The sequence below is a fragment of the Saccopteryx bilineata genome, chromosome 5 (genome assembly GCF_036850765.1).
Source record: "Saccopteryx bilineata isolate mSacBil1 chromosome 5, mSacBil1_pri_phased_curated, whole genome shotgun sequence".
Lineage (NCBI taxonomy): Eukaryota > Metazoa > Chordata > Mammalia > Chiroptera > Emballonuridae > Saccopteryx > Saccopteryx bilineata.
The window spans coordinates 36,034,414-36,047,533 of NC_089494.1; the positions used below are offsets into that span (position 1 = coordinate 36,034,414).

General features: G+C 39.1%; 1 protein-coding gene across 5 annotated transcripts in view; it reads left to right on the forward strand.

The window, feature by feature from the left end:
• Positions 1 to 13,120, forward strand: part of FTCDNL1 (formiminotransferase cyclodeaminase N-terminal like) — a 47,313-nt gene that overhangs the window by 20,902 nt on the left and 13,291 nt on the right. For 4 of the 5 annotated variants that reach the window (XM_066280013.1, XM_066280014.1, XM_066280012.1 and 1 more), the window contains one exon: positions 7,539 to 7,724. The exons of the other annotated variant lie outside the window; for it this stretch is intronic. In XM_066280013.1, coding sequence (XP_066136110.1) covers positions 7,539 to 7,724 — 186 coding nt within the window. The remainder of the gene's footprint in view (positions 1 to 7,538; positions 7,725 to 13,120) is intronic. 5 annotated transcript variants of the gene reach the window in all.

Genomic DNA, 13,120 nt, shown 5'->3' on the forward strand with positions numbered 1-13,120 from the left:
GAAAACAGACCTAGAAACATTAAGAAACTTACAGGTTTCCATCAAGGTAGTGGTAGAACAAAGAATCCTCACAATTGTTTATTTATACCCTTTGTCTGAAACTTTTTTTAATTCTCTTTTTAAAAATTTCAAGCATTACAGGAAATGTTCAAGTTCACCTCTATCATGTCCCCCGTTCCTGGTTTCCGGAACCACCTGCCAGGTTATGGTATGAGTACAGTAGGCTCACACTGAATTTAGGGTTTTTCCCACACTTTTATTTATATGCATATGTACATGTTGATAAGTCCAATACAGTATTGCTTCTATGTGTTTATAATATAAATCTGTCATACTAGAACTTTTGAATCAGCAAGATATCTTGGAAATCAGTCCATAATATTGCATCTAGTTCTAGTTCGTTTCTTTTAACTGCTGTATAGTTATCATAGTATAAATATATTACATTTTATCTAGTCCCCTATTTGTGGACATTCAGATTGTTTCTCCCTTTTCCTACCACAAATAATGCAGCAGTGAACATTCTTCAATAATCTTTCTTGTGCACAAAAGCAAGAATTTCTCTGGAGCCAAAAGAAAGCAATGGAATCATTAGGTACAAGTATTTGAAACTATTTTTTCAATAGTATTGAAACTATTTTTTTTACAGATTAATGTTTATATGAAAATCAATCTTGTGCTTATACTCATTTCCTCTTGATCTCATTTTCATAATACATAACAAGCTTTTCTCTACATTTTCTTTTTTACCACTGTGCTGATGATAAATCGACAACTCAGCGACACAAGTGAAATTACTTTTTTTTTAGCAAGTCCTATTATTTTGAATCCTACATGCTGTTGTCAGCATATCATTATTTGTAAGCTTATTTGTCCTTTAGAAATGAAACGTGACAGAGTAAACAGTAGCATCCACTAATGTGCTGGAGAGTTTAGTTTTCCTCTTAAATTGTTTTCTGCTATCTCAAGAAAGAGCAGGCCACAGAATGTGTCGGTGGAAGTGCAATTTAGGAACTGCACTTGATCTCGTTTTTCAGCTTAATGTTTCTGTTCTTTCATCAGAAAGATCAGCTGCGTTTTATTTTTTTTTCCAGTCCCTTAGAATAACATCCAGTTCTACTCAGCATGTTTAATGTACTTCTCAATGTTCTAGCACAATAAATTTTCATATCTCGTGCATGTGTACATATGGTAAAAATTTCTTCAAGTTCTAGCCATGTGGGGGAGGAATATTGCGGTTGCTTTGTTAATGCAGTGTTTGTGTTGGAGTGGTGAGGACCCCGTGCTTTAACTCTCCATGCTGGGCGTAATGAGATGGCTTTGATGGTGGCTTAAGAGACTAGCGGGATGGCCACAGCTTCACACTTCAAAGCCCAGCATATGGGGTGAATACTGGGCAGCTTTCTGCTCTACAGGGATGGTTGGGAGACAATTTTTAACAACTCTGTTTAATGAAGACATTGGAAAAGAAATGCTCTATCTTTAAAATTATTTTGAATTGCAAAGAGAGAAATTTCCACCCACCCACCCCCTTCCATAGCCTAAACTGAGAATAATTTTTCTTAGGCTGCACTTAGAGGCAGTGCAGCATCAGAGCACCACACTGTATTTTCAACTGTCTTCCTTCTCAAAGTACTGTGGGGAGATGAATCGGCCAGTTTTATTTTAGGGATGTGTGTGAATTTAAGCAAAAACTTTTAGGGCTATCTGTTTTACCATCTGAGAGATTTTTGTGGCTTCTGGTAGAGAATCTTTTTTTCCCCTTCTCATTAAAAATAATACTAAATAAAAAAAATCAACCAAACAAAAAACTTGGCTATATTAAGAGAGATTTCCTAAAACTATAAGATGGTTGTAAGATTCCAAGTCTAGCACCCAGTTTAATTTTTAGATTCTTTGCTTTTTTACCTTTTCTTGTTATTCAGTACAAGGGGATGAGTTTGCAGTCCTCTTTTGACTGCTCTGTACTTATGAAAAGATTTGATACTCTTTGGAGTATTATTAGAGTTCTGCTTTAAAATAAGCCACACATTTATACCGTATGTGGGCAAGAGGAAAGAGAATTTATCTATTCTAAAGGAAGTGGAATGACAGATTTGAGGGGTTTTTTCCTAGCTGTGCATTTTGGCTGCCATGAAAAAATGTAACAAGAGTTAGCTTATCAGTTATGTTCCTTCAGCTGCTGAAATGCAATTCTGTTAACAGTTAAATTTCAACTCCTTTATACCAGTAGTTCTAAATTGCTCTGAAAGACCAAAAGCAGAAGGGAAAAGGATATTAAATATCACCGTAGACATGAAGTGTGTATTGGTGTAGGATGGGCACATACATTTAATTAAACAGATTCCTAAATACTATCTTCATGGACTACTATAACTATTGCATATTCTCAATACTATGTTTCAGCCACACTTACCTCTTTTGTAGGCTCACAAACATTTTGTTAAGAGTATGGAGCTTAAACTTCTTAACGCAGAGAGAATTGTCTCCTTACATTAATCCTCCTTTTGCAAAGAGGAATTTCCAAGCTCTAACATTAAGACAAAAAATAATAAATATACCTGTATAGAAATTGCTAAGAATAATTTTTGAGTAAATAAGATCAGCCAATCATGAAAGTTAAAATATATATATTTAAAAATATTATCATCAAATCAGCCTTTTTAGAATATGTCTGGTGAAAATGGAAAGATCAGAACTGTTTATAATAGTGGAGGGAAAAACTTATCAAAAGTGGAATAAAAACAAAAATAAATATTGTTCTTTTAATAAAGAGCAATTTAGGAAGCTGCAGAGTTTTACTTTGCCTATTTCAGGGTGGCATGATGACATTATACTTTTGCAGCACAAGTCTGACAGTACTGACTGGCTCAGGTAGCCACTGATACAGGAGGTTTTGACAGCTGTGGATGGGACATAAAACATAAAAGGACAGCTTATAAAACACAATGGCAGTGGTAGAAGATTGATGCCACGCGTCCTCACCGCGGATACAGTGAGCGCCCACTGGTGTTAAACCCGGTTTGCGTTCTGTTAGCACAGCGAGCCCTTGCTCTCGTTTGTCAGTTTGGGAGGGGCACTGCCATCCCAGGTTTGCAGTGTCTAACATCTGCAAAATGCCCCGAAATCAAATTCAATTCATTCAACTTAACAAACCTTAATTGTTAAGGGAGCTTGAAACCTAGATGGAGAGACGAAAGTCCACAATGAACAATGTAGTACAAGTCGATTAGATTTGATGTGATAGCCAATAAAAGCTGTAAAATACTACATGAATACAAGAGAGGAAAAAATGAGTTTCACTGGAGGGACAGCACAATTCTAAAGGAGGGATAGTTCAGGGGTTCTAGTTTCTTGGTCATCTTTGAAAGCATTAATACTAAATGTCCCTGCTCTGGCAATGCTTGGCTCCACTGTAGAAGGGAAAATGCACACAGAACCGTTGCTTTAAATAATATTGCCACTTCCCTGAGCACTGGTGGTACTTCGTTTCCCACAGGCTTGAGTTTGAAGTGTTCAGAATTTCTATTTTCTTTAAGAGTCCTATTTGTTTGCATGATGTGGGTATTTGAAATTACATGGAATGATTGTTGCATAGATTCATTGTGAAAATAAAACGATAAAATTAAAACAAGCTCTTTTGCATATGGGATTTATATCACAAATAGCTTGCTAACAAGTGTTCTTCTGACTAAATTTGAGACATTTCTTTGAAATGCAGGCAATCTACCTTTACTTTTTAGCAAAATTACAAATACCTTCTTGCCACGGGCCCTTTGGTTGCAGTCATTAGAAATATCAATGTTATTTCCTTGACAATAAAGAGTATAATGTACTGTTTCTATTACACAATGTCCGTTTGGTAGTGGTTGTCTCTTTGTTGTATGTGAATAATGAAATATTTTATTTTCTTGCTTTACTAGAAAACAAAAATTAAGGTTGATTCATTCCCCCATGAATTTGTATAGAAGAGATAATGGAAGAGGAGTAGTAAGCCGGGAAATGCCAGGCCCAGAAGGTATTTCGTACTTATTAGAATAAGAACCGTGGTTCAGGCTGGCAGAAGGGCAAGAGAGCAGCATTTACTGAGTGCTGTGCACCCGGCATGCTCGACGCTTTCCTTTGTTGATCTGATCTTAATTTCTCCATCTGTTCTATGGGATAGTTTCTCTTCTTTGTTTCCTTTATTTTTCTCTTCGTTTCTCTCTTTTTATCTTCCTCTTTTTTCCTTTGGTTTACTAAAATATTTTAAATCAAGTTCTAAAGATCATGTTATTTCACGCCTACATATTTAACATCTACCTCTGAGCAATATGGACTTTTTTTTTTTTAATATAACCATAGTGCCATTTTCACATTTAACAAAAAGATAATTCTTTGGTGCCATATAACACCCAGTGTGTAAGCCAGGCAAATGTCTCTTTATGATGGGCTTGTTTGAGTCTGGATCTGCCTATGACTCACACATCACATTGAGTTTTGTATCTCTATATCTTTTGATCGAGACCTATTCCCCTGCCCTATTTTTTCCTTCCCATTCACCGGATTCAGAAACTGGGTCAGTTGTCTTACGGAATTTCCACATTCTGGGTATGTCTGTTTGTTTTCTTGTGGTATCATTTAATTTGTATCTTTATCTTTCACATTTTGTACAAACAAAGCACTAGAGGTTTGAAGCTTAATTAAAAAAAAAGATTGATTTTAGCAAGGGGAGAAGAGAGAGAGAGAGAGAGAGAGAGAGAGAGAGAGAGAGAGAGAAAGGAGTATCAGTCTGTTCCTGTATATGCCCTGACCAGGGATTGAACTGGCGACTTCTGTGCTTTGGGACAATGCTGTAACAGATCAAGCTATCCATTCAGGACGAAGTTTATTTATTGCCAAAAATCTTCAAAGGTGGGCTGTGAGCTTCATACTATCAGTTCAGGAGTCCACAGTGTCTGGTTTTCTAGTCTCTGGTGATGCCAGTATGAGTTGCCTTTGTTCCTAACTGACTTTTCGTGAGGTTTCATCCTTTGATGATCTTTGCCTGAAACAGTTATTTTCATAGGAACTGCAAAAGGTTGATTTTCTAATTATATCGTCACTTCTCAATTATTAGTTGGATTTTTTAAAATTATTATTAAAAAGTCTTTCCCTCATCAGTTCAGGCTGTCTGGCTACTCTGAAATACAGTTTATACATGAAAGGCAGGGTAAATGCTTTGTTCCCCTTTTGATTGCCAAATTTCTAGGTAAGGAGTTAGAGCTATAGAGGAAGCGTTTTTTCTTTTTCACTTTACAGATAGAGAAGTTGAGGCTCAAAGATGTCAATTAAATTGTTCAAGATCCCAAATATCTATTAAAGAACAGAAACAGTATGCAAACCCAAAAAGCATATACTGTTTCTACTAAACCAAAACGCAGCCCTGCCCTTAACCCCCACTTGCTGACAGCTGTAGGTTGTACTGCAGATGTCTCCCACCGCTTGACCCTTAGGCAGCAGGCTCCAAAAGCCCTACTTTGCAGCATTCCGGGCTTTACAGGCTTTACAGACTTGCGCGGTTCTCCAGAACTACAGTTCCAAATGGAGGTGCTGGCCTGGATAGGCAGAAAACTTGGCACAGCCAGAAAATACGTTATACTATCTAGTAGGAGAGGCTTTGGTCATCACAATTGTGTTTTAGGCTTCAGTAGCCAAAGTGTTGGAGCAGATATGAGGGATCCAAACAATTAGGAATGTTACATCTTATCATCTGAAAAACATTCTACGCTTTCTTCTGCCACCCCCACTGTCTGCCATATGGATTTGAGAATTTAGCAAATTGCCTAAACAATATTTTACAATTCTGAAACCTCAGCTGACTGTATGTGCCTTGACCTCTGGTCCCACCCACCTGCCAGGAGCAGTGGTCCTTCAGTATCTTAGATTATTAAAGAAGCAGATATCACTTAGTAAATCTGGGAGATTTTCTTGGCTTCGTGGTATCTACATCATGGGCTTCTCATGCTGGCGTCCTTACCTGTCTCAGAGAAAGAACATTTGCCGAGACTTTGTACAATCCAGAGATCCAGGATCTTTGTTAGTAGTCTCCATGTTTCACCACTCTCGTCAGTATGGTAGTCTACATTAGAAACCAGCGAACAAATAACGGACCCTAAAATTGTAGTTGGTGAGGTTTCCTATGCTTATGTGACTAGAGGCCCTGTCTCAGCCACTGATATTCTATGATGTACCTCCAGTAGAATCTATATAACCATAATAAATTTTAAAACAATTTTAAAAAAAAGAAAGCCCACATTCCTGCTGTCCCAGGTTGGGACTAATATTCCCCAAATACCTAAATTTTATACATCAGACAAAAATTTTTGCTCTGTCTTTGCTTACAGGGGATTGTAATTAACTCCATGAAAATGTGCCGTCTGCAAACAGAGGTTCTCTAAAGCAATTCTCTAGAATAAATAGGACAGCAATTCTGTAACTGGCCTTGAGAGGATACGGTCAGAGACAGGATCTAAAGAGTAGAAGAAGAGGACAGAAAATGATGTTAAAGTTGCCTCCACAAAGTAATGCTTAATGAGTAGGCTTCTTTTTTTTTTCTGTAACAGAGAGAGGGACAGACAGACAGCAAGCAGAGAGATGAGAAGTATCAATTCTTCATGAGCACCTTAGTTGTTCATTGATTGCTTTCTCATATGTGCCTTGACCTGGGGGCTACAGCAGAGCAAGTGACCCCTTGCTCAAGCCAGCGACCTTGGGTTCAAGCTGGTGAGCTGTGCTCAAACCAGATGAGCCCGCGCTCAAGCTGGTGACCTCAGGGTCTTGAACCTGGGTCCTCTGCATCCCAGTCTGACACTCTATCTACTGCGCCACCACCTGGGCAGGCTATGAGGAGGCTTTTTTATGGAACCTCTGGTCCAGCACAGTCCAACAGAGCTTTTGCAGTGATGGGTGCTCTGCGCCTGCGCTGTCCAACATGGAGACCTCCGGTGTGGGGTTCTCGAGCCCTTGACATGTGCCTAGTACAGCTGAAAAACTTAATTTTTAATTGTATTTCATTTTGACTAATTAAAATTAAAACTTAACAGCACATGTAGGTAAGGTTTACCATATTGGACGGTACAGATCTGGCCCCTGTACTCTTTTTATCTCTCCCTAACAATATTCACAATTTGGGACTGTGATAAAATTGTTCAAGAACTGAAGGCCCCAATTTCATCACCAGTCTTAGTAATGAATTACTCTTGTGAGATTGGCTTTGTAATGGCTTAGAAATTCTAGCCTTCTTGGACAAAGACAAACTTTTATTATGAAACTAACTGCACGGGAAAATTATGCTCAAACTTTGATTTTTAAAGTGAGTATGAATTACATGCTTTAGTGGTGATGGTTACACTACGATAGAAATGTACTTAATGCCACTGAATTTTACCCTTAGAAAGGGTTAAGATGGTAAATTTGGTGTTAAATATATTATACCACAATAAAAATTTTTATGCTTTATTTTCTTACACTGGGCCTGATTTTCATTTACTTTTGTGAACATCTCCGCCTGCCCCTAGGCCTGGCGGAGAAGCTGGTCCTGCGTGTCCCGGGCAGCAGCGTGTTTCTCTTCGGCGAGGCCGACCGGCCTGCGAGGCGCCCCCTCGTCCAGAGAAGGAAGCAGCTGGGCTGGTTCACACGGAGGGACCTCGGTGCTCTCGAACCTGACCTGGGAGCTGCACCTGACCGAAGATGTGGTTTAACAGGTGTGGTTTCATTCTGTTTTTAAACTTGATAATAGAATCCTGAGATCCACTTAATTTGGTCTCCCCTGCACAGTCAGTGTAAGTTACAGGTGGGGCTTCTTATCGAGGTGCGTGAAGTCCTCTCAGCTCTTTCCCCTATGTCTTCATAAGGAGGGTTAGAAGCCCTCCTCAGCTATTCAATGGTAGTCCCTTAGAGTGATATTCACAATATATGTATATAATAAACCCAGCAGCATGGCCATCGATGATGAGAATGGTTGTAACTGCTGACACTGGGCTGGACCCTGGAGGCCAGGTGCTGTGCCAGGTGTGGGTCTCATCTCTGGGGTGACATGGGGACACTTGTGGGTAGGGACATAGGTAGAGGTTACTTTTACCTGGTAGGAAAGTTTCTCAGAACTTGACAGTCCAGTGTGGCCACGTTGACGCAGACAGCTGGAAGTCCATTGTAGAGGCAGCTGGGGAAAAGATTCTCTAGATAACGGGCTTCTAGAATGAAGTGAGCAAACACCAGGAATGGTATCCGCCTTTCCCACTGGTCTCGCCAGCTCTCGCCTTCTGCTGCTCCCTCTGTGTGTAGGGCTCACCAGAGGAGAAGGCAACAGTGTCCTCCTCCAACACGGCATCTCCACTTCCTGCATGTCACCATCCTGGTGCCATTTATTTGAGTCAGTTTTTTGTTTTTTTGTTTTTTGAGAAAACAAGAGAAAGAGAGAGAGAGATAGACAGACAGGAAGGGAGAGAGATGAAAAGTATCAACTTGTTGTTGCATCCTAGCTGTTCATTGATTGCTTTTCATATGTGCCTTGACCTAGGGGCTCTAGCCAAGCCAGTGACCCCTTGCTCAAGCCAGTGATCTTGGAGCAAGCCAGCGACCTTGGGGCAGGCCAGCGACCAGGGTTTATGTATATGATTCCACACTCAAGCTGGCGACCCCATGCTCAAACTGGTGAGCCCACACTCAAACCAGATGAACCTGCCTTCAAGCCAGCAACCTCAGGGTTTCGAACCCAGGCCCTCAGCATCCCAGACCAATGCTCTATCCACTGTGCTACTGCCTGGTCAGGCCATTTATTTGAGTCTTAATTCTTTTATTCTCAAATATATTCTGTAGTGGTCACAGATTCAACTATGTTAGGTAACGTTTTGGTAGTCAATTAATAACTCAGCTGTTACAAAAGTACATCCTGGAAACCCAGGAGGCGGGCAGGCAGAAGAAACACATTTCTCTGTGGCACAGCTCTGCTGCATTTCCACAGGGCCCTCAAGTCCTGGGCCCCGGGGCAGAACTCTGCTCTCAAACCAGTGGTGTCTGTGATCAAATAGGGCACTGCAGTGAAGTCTCAGGCTTTGAGGTGGTGCTCGAACCCTGGCCTTGCTGCGTTTTGGCTGTGGATTCTCCAAGAGTTCCTTAATCTCAAGCCTCAGTTCCCTTGTCTATGAAATGGACATAATCAGCAAAGAAAATCTATTTTTGTCTTCTGATCTACATATATGACCCAAGCCTGACAAATACACCTGGTTTGCTCTAACGTTTTTATCTGGACAGTCTGTTATGCACTGTGGTTTCAGGTGTGCAGTGATCTGTACAATGGTTTTATTCCCAAGTATGCCTTACACAAAACAAGTGTTTTTTTTCTATATAGATCCTTGCCTTAATAAATATGCACTGTAAATTTTAAAAAGAAATGGATATAATAATGGTACCTCCCTCATATAACTGTGAAGTGGAAATAATGTCTATGAAGTAGCAAATGCAGTACTAAAGGGCCACTTCTTTCTTCCCTGTACAGAGGAGGTATATAAAAAAGTGATTATAAATGCATTTCAGTATGTAGTTATGGAGACAAGGAAGAAACTGATTGCTTCCTGCCAATTTGAACCTAACTTATTTTCCCACAATTTGTCTCACAAGTGTAGAAGTGTAAGTTTTATGACTAAATTCTTGGAAATATAGTTCTTAGTTTCTAATTTGAGCTTCCCTTAAGACTGATGGGATCACACCACAAACCTAGTCAGCACAGCACTCAGTCGCGGGGTGTGCGGTCAGCGGATGGCAGCTGGGAACAGGGATCCTGTGTTAAGAATACAGAGAGCTGGCTCCATTCAGGGTCAGGTGAAGGAAGCAAACCCTTGAAAAAGCTCAGTTCTCATTTTTGCAATGCTGTGAGAATGAATAGGTCAGTAGTTGGGAAAAACTCTAATATGATATAAAAAGCACATCTGAGTTAAAGACCAAATGTTCAAAATTGGTGCAAAAATGTTTAAAGATGGTCTTTTAAAGGCAGTGTTTGATACTGGTAAAGATGTGCTTACAAGCACTCCTACAGCTAATGGTACTGTCAGTCGGTTTAAAGCTGTTGGACGAGAGCTGGTGATGTGCAGCAAGAGCTCTAAAAATGCACATGGCTGCCTGGCAGGAGAGCCTGTGACAGCCTAAGGAGACAGTAAAAGGTGCATGCACTTCTGTACAGGTATATTTATCAGAGCATGAATATAGATGTTCAGTACTGTATTTGAGAATGATTAAATAGACTAAGTCATACCTAAGTGAAAGACTATTACGCAAGCAATTAAACATGATGTTGTGGAGGAATTTTTAGAGACGTGGAAAATATAATAGAATGTAGAGAGAATTTGTGGATAATTAATGCAACAAATATTTGTTTAAGTAATTGATATGCACCAGGTATAATCATCAGTGACAAAATATGTAGGATTTATGTGCCCTCTAAGAATTTATATTCCAGTGGGTAAGGGTGAGGACATAGACAATAAATAAGAAGCTTAATAAATAATGAATTATATAGCACGTTGGACAATGATAAGTGTTACAGCCAAAAAAACAAAGAAAAAACCAACAACTCATGAGTTCTGGGCTGGGGGTGAAGTGCGATTTTAAATGGGATAGTTTGAAGTAGGCCTCACTGTGAAGGTCACTTTGGAGCAAAGACGAGGAATGAGGCTGGTAGCCATGTGGAGAAGTGGATGCAGCCAGATGTGGGCAGACGGAATAGCCAGAGTCAAGGCCAAAGAATATAAACTAGTCTAAACAGTATGACCTCAATACTGTAAAATATATGTGCATCTATTTTATTTACTGCATATATTTATAAGAAAAACATTTTTATTTATTTTTTTTAATAAATTTTTATTAATGGTAATGGGATGACATTAATAAATCAGGGTACATATATTCAAAGAAAACATGTCTAGGTTATTTTGTCATCAAATTATGTTGCATACCCCTCGCCCAAAGTCAGATTGTCCTCCGACACCCTCTATCTAGTTCTCTGTGCCCCTCCCCCTCCCCCTAACTCTCTCCCTCCCTCCCTCCCATGTCCTCCCTCCCCCCCCACCCTTGGTAACCACCACACTCTTGTCCATGTCTCTTAGTCTCATTTTTATGTTCCACCAATGTATGGAATCATGTAGTTCTTGTTTTTTTCTGATTTACTTATTTCACTCCTTATAATGTTATCAAGATCCCACCATTTTGCTATAAATGATCTGATGTCATCATTTCTTATGGCTGAGTAGTATTCCATAGTGTATATGTGCCACATCTTCTTTATCCAGTCTTCTATTGAAGGGCTTTTTGGTTGTTTCCATGTCTTGGCCACTGTGAACAGTGCTGCAATGAACATGGGACTACATGTGTCTTCACGTATCAATGTTTCTGAGGTTTTGGGGTATATACCCAGTAGAGGGATTGCTGGGTCATAAGGTAGTTCTATTTGCAGTTTTTTGAGGAACCACCATACTTTCCTCCATAATGGTTGTACTACTTTACAGTCCCACCAACAGTGAATGAGGGTTCCTTTTTCTCCACAGCCTCTCCAACATTTGCTATTACCCGTCTTGTTGATAATAGCTAATCTAACAGGAGTGAGGTGGTATCTCATTGTAGTTTTGATTTGCATTTCTCTAATAACTAATGAAGCTGAGCATCTTTTCATATATCTGTTGGCCATTTGTATCTCTTCCTGGGAGAAGTGTCTGTTCATGTCCTCTTCCCATTTTTTTATTGGATTGTTTGTTTGTTTGTTTGAGTTTTATGAGTTCTTTGTAAATTTTGGATATTAGGCCCTTATCTGAGCTGTCGTTTGAAAATATCAGTTCCCATATAGTTGGCTGTCTGTTTATTTTGATATCAGTTTCTCTTGCTGAGCAAAAACTTTTAATTCTGATGTAGTCCCATTCATTTATCTTTGCCTTCACTTCTCTTGCCATTGGAGTCAAGTTCATAAAATGTTCTTTAAAACCCAGGTCCATGATTTTAGTACCTATGTCTTCTTCTATGTACTTTATTGTTTCAGGTCTTATATTTAGGTCTTTGATCCATTTTGAATTAATTTTAGTACACGGGGACAGGCTGTAGTCAAGTTTCATTCTTTTGCATGTGGCTTTCCAGTTTTCCCAACACCATTTGTTGAAGAGGCTTTCTTTTCTCCACTGTGTGTTGTTGGCCCCTTTATCAAAGATTATTTGACCATATATATGTGGTTTTATTTCTGGGCTTTCTATTCTGTTCCATTGGTCTGAGTGTCTATTTTTTTTGCCAATACCATGCTGTTTTGATTATCGTGGCCCTATAATATAGTTTAAAGTCAGGTATTGTAATGCCCCCAGCTTCATTCTTTTTCCTTAGGATTGTTTTGGCTATTCGGGGTTTTTTATAGTTCCATATAAATCTGATGATTTTTTGTTCCATTTCTTTAAAAAATCTCATAGGGATTTTGATGGGAATTGCATTAAATTTGTATATTGCTTTGGGTAATATGGCCATTTTGATTATATTTATTCTTCCTATCCAAGAACGAGGAATATTTTTCCATCTCATTGTATCTTTTTCGATTTCCCTTAACAATGCTTTGTAATTTTCATTATATAGGTCCTTTACGTTCTTTGTTATGTTTATTCCTAGGTATTTTATTTTTTTTGTTGCAATCGTGAAGGGGATTATTTTTTTGAGTTCGTTTTCTAATATTTCATTGTTGGCATATAGAAAGGCTATGGACTTTTGTATGTTAATTTTGTATCCTGCGACCTTACTGTATTGGTTTATTGTTTCTAATAATCTTTTTGTGGAGTCCTTCGGGTTTTCGATGTATAGGATCATATCATCAGCAAAAAGTGATAGCTTTACTTCTTCTTTTCCGATATGGATGCCTTTTATTTCTTTGTCTTGTCTGATTGCTCTGGCCAGAACTTCTAGCACCACGTTGAATAAGAGTGGAGAGAGTGGACAACCCTGTCTTGTTCCTGATTTAAGGTAGAAAGTCCTCAGTTTTATGCCGTTTAATAGGATGTTGGCTGATGGTTTATCATATATGGCCTTTATCATGTTGAGATATTTTCCTTCTATACCCATTTTGTTGAGAGTCTTAAACATA